General features: G+C 35.6%; 1 protein-coding gene across 1 annotated transcript in view; it reads left to right on the forward strand.

Annotated features, from left to right (window-relative positions):
* Nucleotides 1–16286, forward strand: part of TMED10 (transmembrane p24 trafficking protein 10) — a 38195-nt gene that overhangs the window by 18596 nt on the left and 3313 nt on the right. Inside the window, exons 2-4 of the mRNA XM_051977588.1 lie at nucleotides 1113–1224; nucleotides 5958–6031; nucleotides 12153–12279. Of these exons, the coding sequence (XP_051833548.1) occupies nucleotides 1113–1224; nucleotides 5958–6031; nucleotides 12153–12279 (313 nt within the window). The remainder of the gene's footprint in view (nucleotides 1–1112; nucleotides 1225–5957; nucleotides 6032–12152; nucleotides 12280–16286) is intronic.

Consider the following 16286-nt stretch of genomic DNA (forward strand, 5'->3'; position numbering starts at 1 on the left):
AAGATCTTTCAAATCAGTCAACAAGACTTTAATGAATGACATAACTCCTGCCTTTTGGGAGCTTAGAATGGGATTGGGGGTAGGAGTAGAGAAAAGCATATCAATATACATGCTACTTGTGAAAGTCAGTGCAGTGCTTTCATCTCTTTAAGTTAAGAAATTTGCTAGCTTCACAACTTTTATCATGTATTTAAGACTTGGTTATGAAGGCTAACCAGTATTCTGAACAGTTCCCAGATTCCTAACTTTGATTGGGCTCTGGGCATATCTCAAATTATTTCAGCATTCCTTAGTTATATGGATATTGAAGTATAGGCAACTAAAAAGAGATATAACAAAATCTTAGGGTTTTTTTCAGTGTGGGTTATTTGACAAGGTGGGAGATTGGTATGGGGATGTGGAGAAGTCATTTTTAATGCCTTAATAAGAATTGATTTTTAAGTATTTACATTTAAGATTTTTTGAATGATAAATTCTCTCCCTCCAGTCCTTTCCCATTTGGAAAGAAAGCAATATGTATTAAACATATGAATTTATGCAAAACATTTCCATAAGTAGGCATGATGAAAGGGGGGGCAGAAAAATTCATACTCAAGAATCTTAATAGAGTTTTTATCATAACTTTTTGAATTAAAATGGGCAAGTTTTCTGTTTAAAAATTTCATTAAATTTATGTAAGTAGAACCTTATTTTTAACAAGTACCATTATGTTGTGCAATTTGATTCATTGACTCTTATTTTGATGATCTTTAAATATTAATTGCTGAAAAGATGTCTTAAAGACCTAGTCCAAGCTGTAGACAATCTACTAAACTCTCAAAGCTTTGGTTAGCCAGGATGATTCACTTTGCTATAGAGGACCCTTCACCATTTGTTTATCTATGGCTATTTTCTAGTGGCCTTCAAAACAGTGATTGGAGTAATTTGGCAACTTTAGCTTAGACAAAGGACTCTTAACAGCTAGTAGAGCTATTCTTTAGGGTGAAAACCAAAGAAAGTATAATAAAGAGCTGTAGCCCTCCCTTCAGGCCCCTCCCCTCCCCCCCCCCCAACAAATCTACATTCCAAAACTACATTTATCATCGATTGTTATTTTTTTTTTTTTTTGGCAGATTACAGATTCAGCTGGCCACATCCTATATTCCAAGGAGGATGCAACCAAAGGAAAATTTGCCTTCACCACTGAGGATTATGATATGTTTGAGGCATGTTTTGAGAGCAAGGGTAAGTGGCCAAAGAAGGTTTTTCCTAGATGATAGGTACTCTACCCAATTTTGGTTGTCTGAGACAGGGAACTCCTGTAGGGCTCACAAAAGTCAAGCAGAGCATGAACTTCCTGGGTCCTGATGGCTATGTAGAGGAAATGAGATCTGAGCATTTACTCACGTAAATAGAAGTGAAAGTTAGCCAATTAGACCTTTTTCCTCATATACTATAACTGGAATTTCTCTCTGAGTACTATGACATACCTTAGATAGGCTTGATTTTGGCATAGATGTCTAGAAAACAACATATTTACATTCAAAAGTATACATTTTTTTCTGTAATTTGGAACAAAATTGGATACATTTCTTTCATTATGTGATAGAGCCAGGAACACCTCCTTAGTCTTGACTATTTTTGGTATGGGAGTCTTAGTTGAAGTTCTTTTACTTTTTTGTCAATTAACAAGCATTCATTTCTTCTTCTCTCCCAGTTTACCAGAAAAACACAATTCCTTAACAAATATGCATAGGCAAAATTTAAATCATTCTGCATCTTGTATCTACCACCTCTCTGTCTGGAGATAGGTAGCGTATTTCAGTCCTCTGGAATAAAGGCCTTGCTGTACCTTTAAAAAAATCTTTTATAATTATTTTTGTTTTCATCCACTTTTTTTCCCCAAGATAACTTCACTCCCTTCCCCAACAGCCATCCCATATGAAAAAAGAAAAAAAAATTTTAGCAAAACTAACCAGCAAGCACAAAATCCAAAGTTAACATTATATTATATGCAGAGTAAGTCTTAGTTTTAAGGCCTTTTTCATTAACGCCTGCCTCCAGATGGTTAGACTTTTCATTCATTAGATTTTCCTGGATCCATAGCTTTTATCTAATAGCAGCACATGCAGCTTCCTTAAGAAGCTAAGAGTTCCTAGTAGCTCAACCAAGAATTAATATTGGCTGCAGCTGATCAGCATAGGCCCTGCTTAATTTGAAAACTAATGGGGATATTAACAATGATAAAAGCTTACATTTCTATACATCTTATTTTACATATGTCTTAATTGTTCTTCACTGCAGTCCTATGAATAGGTATTAATACTGCTTATTTATAGGTGCCATAGTAACTGAATCCCAAAAAGAGTCTTAAGTGCCTTGCTTATGTCCATCTAGTAAATGGCTGAGAAAGGAGCTGCCTGTTCCATGCATGTTTAGTACTCTTCCTATTGTACCATGTTATGAACCGTCTTTTAGGCAAAAAAGTCAAAAACTATAGAACTTTTTCTCTAGTATTTATATTCCTCCAGGTAGGCCCATTGCCTACAAAATATTCTCACTTACTTGATCTGCTATTAATTCAAATGCAACACAACTCAAAATTCATTATACTTTTCAAATTGGCTTCTCTTTCCTGACATCCATATTTCTATCAATAGCACCATCTTTTTCTCCATCTTGATAGGCTTAAAGTATTAGAAGTCTTCTTGGTCTCCTTTCCCTTCACTGACTATATCACATCTATTGGATCTATTAATAATTCCCTTAAAATTTTTATTTGTTCTTTTCCATTCTCACTTTAACCATCTTAGTTCATTCCCTAATTATTTCATGCCTGGATTTCTTAACTTATTACCTTGTTTTAACCCATCCTGCCCAAATTAATCTTCCTCGAAACTACTTTGATCAGTTTCTTCCAATCCTAAATCTTGTGATGAATCTCCTATTTAGAAACTATTAGTGAATTCACTGATGCATACAAGATAAAAGTTATGGAATGATAGAATTTTAGATCTGGAAGTCCATGTTGAACCTGATATCTAAAGAACTTTCACTTAAGTTATTTAAGTGTTCCACAGGCAATTCTCACCTCACCAGTTAACCTCGATAGGCTTATTTTTTATTGGTCATATTTTTTAATGTACTTTCCTACAGTCCCTAGTATATTTCTGGGTATCCTCAAATTTAGTAGACAGTTATTAAGCATTGTGCTCAATGATGTACTTACAGTAATGGGGGGAAAGAGGGTGTATAAGAGAAACTAGTTAAAGGAAGCAGAATTTGATGGAAGTTGGAGTTTAGGCTGGAAAACACTTTTGGAATGAGTATATAATTATGTACTCTATAGAAAATCATCTTCAGATTTGTTAATATCTTCACTGGCTATTACCTTTCCCTGTCTGATATTAGGGTCTGACACCACATAGACCGAACTCTATCTTTATAAATTGGTATAATGCTGAAAGAAGTTTTTTAAAAGTGGGAAACACTGGACTTTCTAAGAAGTCTGTTATCTGGAACCAGATCTGGCAAAGGGCTGTGGTTTCAGTCATTACTGATTAATGTTAAACTATGGCAAAATGGGAGATAGTGAGAAGAAATTATTAGGCAGAGGATATCCTAACCTGTGCACCAGGTGCCTTTATGAGTTGCTTGGATTTTAAGATTTCTTAAATGAGGAAGGGCAAATGAAAAATGCTTTTAAATCTACTGTAGAACTATGGCAATATCAGGATTTCATACCTACATTTTGGAGAAAATTCCTTCCAAAGCACCAACCCTCCCTGATAGTATTGGGAGTCAAATAATCAGCTTGACATTCAAAACTTTCTACAGTTTTATCTTAGCTTGCTTATCTGTTATCCATTGAGCTTATTATTCTAACCATGTTTGTCTTTTTATTGTCTTCTGAACATACTGAACTATTTCTCAGCCTTGAGCTTCCTACTCCTTCCTCCCTCCCTTCCTTTTCCCCCCTAACCTTTCCATCTCTTCCAACTTGAGTGTCCTTCCTACTCCTTTTTAATTTTTTCAGTCCTCCCAGAACATGAGTAAAAGTTTGACCTCAGACACATAACACCCTAGGCAGGTAGTTGGTGTAGTGCAGGGGTCCTCAAACTTTTTAAATAGGGGGCCAGTTCACTGTCCCTCAGACTATTGGAGGGCCGGACTATAATAAAAACAAAAACTTTGTTTTGTGGGCCTTTAAATAAAGAAACTTCATAGCCCTGGGTGAGGGGGATAAACAGCTACTGCATCTGGCCTGCGGGCTGTAGTTTGAGGACCCCTGGTGTAGTGGATAGAGTACCAGTCCTGAAGTCAGGAGGACTTGAGTTTAAATTTGGCCTCAGACATTTTAACACTTCCTTAGCTGTGTGACCCTCATCAAGTCAACCCTAATTTCTTCATGAAGTCTTTGCTCCCTATGATAGTCCATTTTCTCCCTCCTCTGGTCTCTTCTAGCATTTATTGTTTATGTCACTGATTTTGGAATATAATCAATGAGATCCTTGAGTACAGGTTCCATATTCCTGGCTCATAAGTTATCAGTAAATATTTTTGAATTTAGCTCCACACTGTTGCTAACTCTTGCTTTCAGGGGTTATATTCCTAATAGCTTGGTTGGTTTTCATGGTGTAATGGACAGAATACGGGATTCAAGCAAAGCCTTTGTCCTAGATGATGGATCTAGACCTAAAGGTCAATGAGTATGACCCCCTCCTTTTACTGATAAGAGAATTGAGAGATTTAACTAACTTGTCTATGGTCCTAGTTCACCCTAGTTGTAAAGGGGTAGAGCTAGAATTTGAACTCAGATCCTTGGACTCTTTTCACTATACCTGAATATTACCTCTTACATATACTGTGTGGCTAGTCACTTAATCATTGTACATTTAAAATATCTACCTTGTAAGGCTGCTGTAAGAAACTAGGTGAGATAATTTATGTAAAATATTCTGTGCTTTATAAATGTGAGTTATTATTTGATGCCTGCTATGCTTTATGAGCTGCTGAATTTTAAGATTTTAAGATCTTGGATGATAGAACCTTCTAGTTGCCTTTTCCTTTTCACTTTCTTGATAAGGAAAGAATTCCAACTTACCAGAGATGAAATTTTTGTTAATATGAGCATTGTTTTGTTGATCCCTGCCATCATAAATAGACCTCTTTTTTTCTGAAGAATAGAGACCTTCTTTTGCAGTGATATCATCTCCACCAGATCAGAGATGATAGAATCATAGATTTCGATTTGGAAGGAATACTCAAGGCCATGAAGTCCAACTCCCTGATTTTACAAATGAGAAAACTGAGACTACTACTTGCACACTGCTAGTGAATGTCTGAGACATTATTAAACTCAAGTTTTCCATGCTCAGTACACCATCTACTTTGTTACTAAATTTTAAGGGTTATTATTCTATAAGAGGTTATTTATTCTATAAGACAGAGATTTCTGTTGTTTTGTGGCCACCTAGATTTGAAATAGTTTATTGTATCATGGAATCTGTGGTCCCATCTTGGTGTCTGTATTGACTATGTACTATCTTATTCATAGTCTACCTCAGTTTACCTAAGTCAGTGTCTACCTAGGTCAGTGGTCATTACCAGCTGATTCATCTCCCATCCAAATTCAGATCGTTTTGATTTTTGAGCTTTATTTTATATGGCCCTATGTTATTTTTTTTCCCCCTCCCTCCCTACCCTTCTACCACCAGCTGCAGTATCTTGTGTCTTACACACTTAATACTGTTTGCCAGCAGCCTGTTCTCTTTGCTTTCCGGAGTCCCACACAGATCCAGGCTTTGTCTGGAGTGCTTGTGATTTTAGGCAGAGACGGGAATTCTCTACAGCTGAGTAGGGGGAGGGACTGCCTGTTTCCCTCTATTGAGAGGGTGGGGGCAAGGAGAGAGAGTGGGTGGGTGATTTCCTGGAATGTTAAATATTCCACACAATGAATCCTTTCATTTCGTTTCCAGGAACAGGGCGGACACCTGACCAGCTCGTGATCCTGGACATGAAGCATGGGGTGGAAGCGAAAAATTACGAGGAGGTACGTTCTACAATGATACTCAGTTAAGTAGCAGCCAACTATGCTACTAGGACTCTGTGACCCATTAAGACCAATAGGCTGTGCTTTGCCCAGAATGCTGTATTTTTCTCAGCAGTCACATGACAACCAGCTGTTTGTAATCTGCTGTCTTACTGATACAGAAAGTTGGTTTAGCAGTATTGAAAACATTCCTGGCTTTGTTGTTTGCCAGAAGGCTCTTCTGACGCTCCTTTGGAAATGTTGGGGTGATAAAATTCTCATGTACTTGCCATTAGTTCTCTTGAGGCAGACTTCAAGTGTGCATAGTTCAAATTTTAAAAGCTGGAATTCGTTTCTGTGTTAAGTTCAGGGCAGGGAAAAGTTTTGGCTTTTTGACTGCCAGTATAACTGTTTTGGGGAGGCATGTATTTAGTACTATTTAGTCTCTGAGACACCAAGGACAGATGTCATTTTTACAGAAAAAAATTTATCCAAGTTTTAAAACTGAAAAATTGTAGGGAACCAGTTTGGTAATAAATGGCAGTAGGATGTTGACATAAAAGTGTAGTAGAGCCCCCGAAAAGTCATTGCACTTGCTAGTGGAGGTCAAGAGAGAGGCCAATTGCATATAATGAATGAAACATCACATCGTAGAATAAAGGAGCACAGAGATTCATTTCTTCTTATGAGAACCCAACTGGAAGACTCGGGATGGTGCAAAGGATTTACTAAAGTAAAAGAGGCACAGGGGAATCACAAGGACAGGGGATATTAATTTCTAATGAAAGAATATATTTTATTTGGCTGAGTAACAGTTTAGCAATGGAAAAGAGAGGGAGAACAGGAAATATCAATTATTTTTGAAGACTATAAATAAACTAGTGAAAGATAGTTGTTCAAAACCATTTAAAGAAATTTATAGGTAGAGTATAATAAAGTGACCAAGAGGTAAGAAATGAAATAAATCTTTTTAGTGATGTGTTGGAACCTCTGCCAGTTGAGATCTGTATCTTTGAACCAGACATTGGAATGGACATGCCCTGGCATGAATGAGGAGTGGAAGTGAACTAGTTTTGAAACAGGAAGTAGTCAAGTGGGAATGGCACCTTGTTGGGATATTTCTGCTTTTTTCTGTCCTGGGCCCCAAATAGTTTGTTCTGCCAAGTGATCAAATGAAACCACTCTGGGTTATTTTTGAACAGTAAATCTGAACAACTGATCTAGCAGATCCCTGGTAGACACTGTATTGCTTGCCCCTGACTACTTTCTGATGAACAAAAAAGAATAGATTTTTGTTTCTCTTACTAAATGGTTTAAGAATAAAGAAAAGGATCTCAAGTCTTCACAATCCCAAAGACAAATAACTCTCATAAAATGAGGGAGGAATAGGATGTTTTCTAGTAGTAATAGTAGTGCTCAGCTCCCTAGCTGGAGAAGCTCCCAAGGCAATACTGCTGGATTTTTATAATTTAACAAGCAACAGGATCTCATCTGAATTTTTGAGTTACAGTTCAGGTTGAACTTTTCTTTGTTTTAGTATGATGAGTAGCTATTTAATACTTGCATCAAATAATATTAAGTATTCAATAAAGTTATTATGTAAGTTTCTTTTGTTCTCTAAGTTAGAAAACATGTAGATAGTATCCTTTTCTAATATTTTGGTGTCTGTACCTCTTAGAATTTCCATAAGCTTTGAACCTCACTTGTTAACATTGGAAAGAAGGCTTGTGTCCTTTGACTTCCTAGTTAATCCATCTGGGGAATCCCTAGTTGAAAGGAAGCCGATGCTCTTCCTTTCCTTACTTCCTGCTTTGCATGTCTGGCACGTCCTCAGCTTCTCAGCCTGCCTTTACGTACTTGGTTACAACATAGCTCAGTGCTTCTGCTTCCCAATTATGAAACGCCTCTGCCCCAATATGGTATACCATTACTGGGGCTCAGAAAAATGGGAACCTAGCAACAACCAGAGTTTATTATTTTTTTAAATTATAGCCTTTTATTTACAAGTTATATGGAGTTTGCTTATTATTATTATTATTCAAAAGGGAGTAGTGTGTTGTGTCCCAAAGGCTGTACTTTTGAGTTTTTGCTTAGGCACTGTTGTTCATTTGTTTAGAGACAGTTATTGCCTACAGTATTCCGAAATAATGTTAGCTCATATTTATAGAATATTTTAAAATCTAATACGTAGTTTTTCCATAACCTCATAAGGTCAGTAGTGCAAGTATTTTTATCTCTATTTTATAGGCAAATGAACTGAGAATTTGTGACTTGCCCAGTGTTACATAGCTAATAAATATCGAGTCTGTCCTTGAACCCAGATATATGCTTCTACAGCCCTATGAGGTGGATAATTTCCATTTTATAGATGAGGGAATTAAAATTCAGAGAAGTAAATAACTTGTCCAGGGTCACACAACAAATTAAAGATCAGGAATTGAACGCAAGCCCTTCTAAATCTTAACTCCATGTTTTTTTCACTCCATTATCCTTTTACTGCTATTCCTGTTTATCAGAGCCAAGCAGTGACAACATTTGCTGTTATTGTGTGCTAGAATAAAGTGTGAAGCCACAAAAAGTGTGGGAGGAATTAACTTTCAGGGACCCACCCAGACCCAAGCTTTGTTTGGAAAGCTCATGTGTTCCTGAGATGGCTGATAATAAGCCTTAATGTGATAGAGAGTCATTATTAAACAAAAAGGTCAAAATCTTTTGAGTCTGTTGTGGAAATTTAAGAAGGCAGTGTGTGCTTAGACTTTGTCTTCTGATATGCTATCCCTCTTTCTTTTCTTTGAATTCATGCCTTAGCACTAGCATTTGAAGGTCATCCATTGGTCATCTTTTACAAACTACTTGCAAGTCCCTTCAGTCAGTCTCTCCTACATGGTCAGATATTTTGCAGGTCTATTAGAAAATGAATTCACAATTAAGACAAAATATTTAGTCTTCCTCTCTAAAAAGGTAGAAAGCTTGCCAACTTGATGTTTATAAGGAAAAGGTGTACTTCTGGCTTAAGAAGGACAGCTCTTGTTCTTGATTTCTCAAGTTCTTTTTTTAAGGATAGGTTATCCATATGTCTGATTTTGTCACTAGTTTTGCCTTTCAATACCTTGACTTTTGCTTGATTATCTGAATTAGCATGGTTCTGGTACTTTATATATAAGCAGGAACTAATGCTGATTGAGTTACATTTCTAGGGAAGATAGTTATTCCTCATCAAGAAAACCTTAATTAAAAAAATAAAAAATACATTAGTTGCCTTAAATTTTAATTCTTAAACCCTCTACCATGTCTTTTTTTCCAGTAATTTTCATCTAACATGGCCTCCTTAGGAAAGTATAATAATAGAACTATAACAGAAACAGTTTCTTGGTTTGAACAGCTAAGGAGTTTCCATGGCTCTCTTTCCTAGTATGCTTAACAGGGAAGAAGGAATTATTATTCTAAAATACCAAGATATTCCAGAAAGTATCAAATTTCATTTGAGATATGAACATTTGCAGAACTAATTTTGATGCCACTAATTTTTTTTTTTTTTGGGGGGGGGGGATAGTATTATTTTCAATTATATGTAAAGACAATTTTCAGCATTAATTTTTTATGATTTTGAGTTTCAAATTTTTTTCTCCTTCCTTCCCTCCAATCCCTTTTCCCCCAAGACAAAAAGCAACTTGATATAGATTACATATGTGCAGTCATATTTCCACATTAGTCATGTTGTGAAATCATGTTGTGAAAGAAGAAACAGAACAGAAGGAAAAACCCACCAAAAAAAAAAAGTGAAAATATTGTGCCTTAATCTGCATTCAGACTCCATAGTTTTCTGGATGTGGTCAGCATTTTCCATCATGAGTCTTTTTTGAATTATTTTGGATTATTGTATTGCTGAGAAAATCTAAGTCAATCATAGTTGATCATCACACAGTGTTGCTGTTACTGACACATGCAAAGTTTTCAGCATTTGCCTTTGCAAAACCTTGTGTTCCAGATTTTTCACTTTCACTCTCACCTCCCCTAGAAAGCAAGCAATGCACTATATAGATTAAACATAGGCAATTTTTCTAAACATATTTCTATATTCGTCAGATACCATTAATTCTTAAAACACCAATAGACAAGCTTTACTTTGTTTTACTTTCCAAACACACAGATAAACATGCATGGATTTTGTCCATAAGTATATTTTGTTCCTGTCTTTGTGCCAATTGGGTTTATGTAGTGAATGCTTATTGCTCTGGTCTGGAATCCATCATAAGAATGTTCTGCCCCTTTCAGAAATCAGCTTCAGACTAATCTAATGCTTTCATCAAAACTGGCTTGTCACAAAGAAATTTCTTTCTTAGATCTTGATGCTACATGAGAGAAAAGAACTTTATGAAACTCTTTAGTGTGAAATCTAGAGACTTTTCAAGCTATCTTCACACATCCTCTTAAAGAAACTATTTTTAAAGAGTTAACACCTTTCTTTGGTAGAGCTTTAGTATAGATTGTGCTGAGAACACCTTAGGTTTTACAACATCAGTAGTAATTGAAAAGGCTTTTATTTTGGACAATGAGGAACTCCACCTTTTACTTTTTTTTTTTTGGAGGATGGTAGGGGGGTCACCTAGATAGATAGTTTTCAACAACTAATTAGTAATTTCTTTGGGAAGGTAGTTTGGTATAATTGGAGCTTGATTCTTTGTCAGTCATGTGACTATGTGAAAATTATTTTAACATAAAATGTCTTCAATACATTGCAGAACTTAATAGGTATTTATTAAATTTTGTTGCTGAATTGAATTCCCCATGGCATAAATCCCAAGTTTTTCTTTCAGAGCTTTAATAATCATAACAGATCATCTTTTGTACTTTGATTCACTTCCTTAAGACTGTATCTTTGGCATTAGGTTTCTGTGGTTGGTTTCCCCTGCCATAAGTCTTTCCCCACTCCAGTCCATCTTCTGTTCTGTTCTCACAGTGATTTTCCTAAAGTGCCAGTCACACACATACACACACACCCAGTAAAATTCCTTGTCTACTGCCCCATATATTCTGAGATTCAGAAACACCATTGTTCAAGACACTCTGTCTTCCAACTCTCACTGTATTTTTATATTGGCTGTCTCCATACTTAAAATGTTCTGCCTCACAGGATCCTTCAAGTCCCAGCTAAAATCCCATCATCTAGGAAGTAATTAATTCTAGTCTTCTTAATTAATTCTAGTACCTGCCCTCTGTCGCTTACTTCCAATTTATCCTTTATAAAATTTGTTTGGATATAGTTGTTTGCATATTGCCTCTTCCATTGATTGGGAGCTTCTTGTGGGCTGGGACTGTCATTTGTCTTTTATTGTATCCTTAGCACTTAGCACAGAACCATGACACATTATAGATGCTTACTAAATATTTATTGACTAATTTTTCTTCCAAAGCTTGGTTTGGATTAACATTGTTGTGATAGGGGATATACACTAGGTTTTCTCTTGCTTTGTCCTGCCATTAAAAAGAAAAATGGCAAAACACCTTGTTACATGTATTTCCTTAGCATGTGAGGGAGTGAATAGTCTTATTGATGTCACATATCCTACAGAAATACAGTTTTCTTCGTATAGTTCCTGTTAATAATGTTTCAAATAGCAAAATATGTTCAGTAAAGTTGAAAGTTCTATGTAAATTTAGCTACTGCTATTCTATATGGACTTTTAATAAAAAGTTAAATAAGTTGTTCTGGGGAGGGAGAAAAAGTGAGAGGCCTACTTGGGTTAAGGATATGCTAGGATAGTGATAGAGAGCAATTGGGAATTAATTCATTCAGAAAACATTTATTAAAACATCTTTTTTTATGTTAGGCATCTATACATGCTAGGTTGTAGAGATGCGAAGACAAAAATAAAACAGCTTCCGCCATCTATTGGACTCAAATAAATATGTAAGTCCCCACTATATGCCAGCATACTGTTCTAGATGATAGATGTTTTATTTAAAGTTTTATATCACTGTTAAGTTTTACATACAATAAATTACATAGTAGTTATTATAATTATTTTAATCTGAAAAGGTTGTACACTGTCTTGTATTTTAAGTAGGAATGTTTTATTTTTCAGAGGTAATTTGGTAGACAATACTGTATAAGCAAATCCACTGTTCCTTTCTTTCTCAGATTGCAAAAGTGGAGAAGTTAAAACCCTTAGAAGTTGAACTTCGACGCCTGGAGGATCTTTCAGAATCTATTGTTAATGATTTTGCCTACATGAAGAAGCGAGAAGAAGAGATGCGAGACACTAATGGTCAGTAGTAGTTAGCTTTTCTCCAGTTATATCCCAGAACTTAAAATGTTGATTTTATTTAGTAAAATCTCATAGAATTCTCTTTGCCAACTTTGATGAAGTAAAGGAGTTCACTTCTCACACTTTTAAAAACATGTAAAAAATAGGAATCACAAGTAATAATTTTGCCACTTAGATATTTTGATTCACTTTAAAGTGTTTTTCCTTTCTGATTGATACAAACTTTGTAATCTGGTTTATTGCAAACCAAATTGAAAGTAGTAGAACAATGATTGTTTTAATACTTAAGATTTTACAGATTTTTTTTATCTTGTTCTTTACATCATACTGTGAAGGAGATTTAGTATGGAAGGATAAAAATCAGTTGTGTAAATCAAGGAAGACTTTGCAATAACTTGCATTGAATGTTGAATGTATTTCTATCATAGCTGGTTAACTACTTTATCTGTTCCAAGTGTAGGCTAATCTTCCTCCTAGTAGAGAATGTGAAAGACACTTGAGAAATGCCTCTCCACCATCAGGTTGTTAAAGAAGATGAAGAGTACTTTTATACAAAAAAAAAAAACAAACATAAAACAAGTCTTCAGTGGAGAAAAAAGGACCTGAGGCAAAGGAAAAGTACTTTGCCTTCATCAGTATATTAGAGGATAAAAGAATAACACTTAGAAAAGGGAGGGAAGAAAAAAAGAGCTGGTGTACATTGAATTTAAAATGGAATTTAAGTCTCTTCCTAAGAAGGTAACTGAATGCTCTGAGAAGAGAAGCTGTTTATAGTCCACTGAATGATATAGTAGAACTACAAAAGTTATGGAGAAGTCATCTAGTAAGGATAAGGGAGAGAGAAAAAATTGTAGTTGGTAACTCCTGTTCAGGGGTTCTGAGGAAGCTTTTGACCTAATGACAATAGAAAGGTCTGTTGTCTTTCCAGGAAAAGAATCCAAGGCATAATAACTAAGCATTTTCCAAATACTTATAAAAAATGATGACTAGTATTCATTTCCAGCAGTTTACTTGGGCACAAGTGATAGTTCCAGAAGAGATGTAAGAAATAGTACCAAAGATTATGAAGTTTTGGGCAAGAAACTGAAGACCAAATTTTCATTACTGCTGCCTATTGAAAGTAGAGGAGACAGAAAAGAAAATTGATTTGGGAGGTGAACATGTCTCTGAAATGTCTGAGAATGGGGTTGAAATTTCTGGAACATGGCATAAAATATAGTGGATTGTGGAGTTCTGGTCAGGGATGAAGTATATCTAACACAGGCTGGCAAGAATGTATTACATAGTAGCAACAACATTGTATCACTCTAAAAGAAATTAAGGAAACAGTCTACCTACCTCCTGATAAGAAGAGTAATGTACAGAATAAAGGGAGCATGTAGATTTGTTTTGCTTTAGGCATATTTGTTAAAAGCTGTATTTTTCTCTTTGTCTTTAGGTGAGAACACAGTAGGAAATAGAAAAGTTAGTGATAGGATCACCTAAAAGGCGGGGAGGGGAGAGGGAGTTATGAAGCATTAAAAAAAATTTTTTTCCCTAGAAAATTAACTAAAAGATGTTAAAAACACAGATAAACAGAACATTTTTGAAAGTAATATGTTGAAGTAGTATGCAAAGAATATATTTACCAAGTTTTGTGCAGATTGCATCAGAAAAGCTTTAAGCTAAGAGGTGAATAAAACAGAAAACTGCCTAACTGTAATCTGTCAGATGTGATACTGTAGAGTCTACCAGGGTCCTCAAACTTTTTAAATAGGGGGCCAGTTCACTGTCCCTCAGACCGTTGGAGGGCTAGACTATAGTAAAAACAAAAACTTTGTTTTGTGGGCCTTTAAATAAAGAAACTTCATAGCCCTGGGTGAGGGGGATAAACATCCTTAGGTGCTGCATCTGGCCCACGGGCTGTTTGAGGACCCCTGTTGTAGAGCATAGCTATAGTGAAAAAAAGAGGAAAAGCTGTTGGAATACATAGTATTCAGGAAACACAAATCCAAGAAGAGGGCCAGTGGTAAGACGCTTTTTCTCAAAAACAATGTATGTATACACATTTCTAGAGTTTTGTCAGCAAGCAAGAGGAACTAAAAAATCCTAAAGCAAGGGAGAAAATTTAACTTTTGGAGGTACCACTGAGACTTTGTGGAATATAATCTGTGACTAGAAATATGGTCCTGGATGGGTTTACAAATTTGATAGGTAATTTATTAAATTATGTTAAAAGGGGACATATTTGAAGAAATCCAGGAAGCATAGTATATGGCACTTGGGTAAAGATCTTAAAAAACAGATATAATTTTATCACGGGACTGTGCTGTATACTGCCTGGACAGAAATATGAACTAGGCAAAGAATTCAGAAGCTCAGCACAGAACTATAATATCAATTCTTTGCCTTAGGCACTCCTTCTTTACCAAAGGCAGAAAAACTGACTTTTTGACTTGCCTTAATGATAACTTTCTCTTTCAAAAAATGGGTGCCAACAAGCCCCACAAAGTTAAGTTCCCTCCTGGATTTGGTTCTCATTAATTAATATGGAGGAATAAGTTACTAAATTGGGAATAATAGGAAAACCTTGAGGAAAAGTGACAGCTGTCCTGGGCATAGGTTATCATGCAACTTAAAATTTAGGAAAGTAGATTTCTAAAGGTTAGAAAAAGGACAGGCAAGATGCCATAGACTAAAATCCTAAAGGGCGTGGTAGCTCAAGAGTAATAGGAAACTCAAGAATGAAATTCTAAAGACAAGAGTGAGAACTAATACCATTGAAAAGGAAAAATGGAAATTGTTTGAAGGAAGATAGGTATATGCCCAGAGAACCTACAACCCAATTTAAAAATACGTATGAAATACATACATGCAAGTATATATAACTGATTGAACTGTGATCTAATAAAACTGATGTTGGGTAGTTCAAAATGAACTAAGGCTATGAGGGAAAGATAGGACAGGACAAAGAATTGAGAGTTTTTTAAGCCTTGTAACAAGTAATGGTCAAAGACCAAAGAAGGGATATGTCCCTGCTCCAGGTGAATATGATTAATAGTCAGTAACAGAAAGCAGAGCTATCCCATTTTTATTTTGGTTCTATTTCCATTGTCAAATAGAATGGGCTTTGCTCTGAAAACAAGTTGCTATCAAGGAGTGGGTATCCAAGATAAGAAAAGAGATAGTAAGAGAGCTCTTAGCTAACCTTGATGCTCAGTTTCCTAATCCCCATCATAGCTTCTAGTACTGAAAGAACTGGAAGTTGTGATTGCTAAGTTCTTTAAAGGGATGTGGAAAATGGAAGTGGACTAGCAGACAGAAGAGCAAATAACCCAGTTTTCAAAAATGGAAGAGAACAGGCCCTGTATTCTGAGACAGATCATTAAATATCATTAGTGAACTCCAGAGAAGGAAGTGGTATATATTCGGCCAGTTCTGGTTTAACCTTTCTCTTTCCCTACATCGATATTCCCCCTCTCCTCTTCTCTCTCTCTCTCTCTTTCTAGCATAGTTTCATCAGGAATAAATCATATCCAGTTAATCATAATTTCAATTTTTCAAAGGAATATTATAGATATAGTTTACTAGATTTAGAAAATCATTTGATGAAATTGTACAGGATATTTTTGTAGAAAGGTTTTAATATTTGTAATAGTGACCTGAATTAAGCCTCGTTCAACAATTTGCAAATGACACAAAAGTAGGAAGGATGGCTAATATACTTAAAACCCGCCCCCCCCAAAAAAAAAAAAAAAAAAAAAAACATCTTTATAGGCTAGAACGTCATGCCAAATCTTAGAGATATGCTTGGGTTCAAAAAAAGTTGTCACAAGTACAAAGTGAAGAAACATAGATGGCAGTTTGTCTGAAAAAGATCTAAGTGGTTAGTGAATTGTGAAGTCATCACTGTGGTATGGGAACTAAATAAACTAATGCATTCTTAGACTAGATTGAGAGGCATTACTTTCAGGGATAAGAAGGTGATAATCCTCCTAGAGTCAGATTTCTATAATCAGAAGTACATC

The sequence above is a fragment of the Antechinus flavipes genome, chromosome 2 (genome assembly GCF_016432865.1).
Source record: "Antechinus flavipes isolate AdamAnt ecotype Samford, QLD, Australia chromosome 2, AdamAnt_v2, whole genome shotgun sequence".
NCBI lineage: Eukaryota > Metazoa > Chordata > Mammalia > Dasyuromorphia > Dasyuridae > Antechinus > Antechinus flavipes.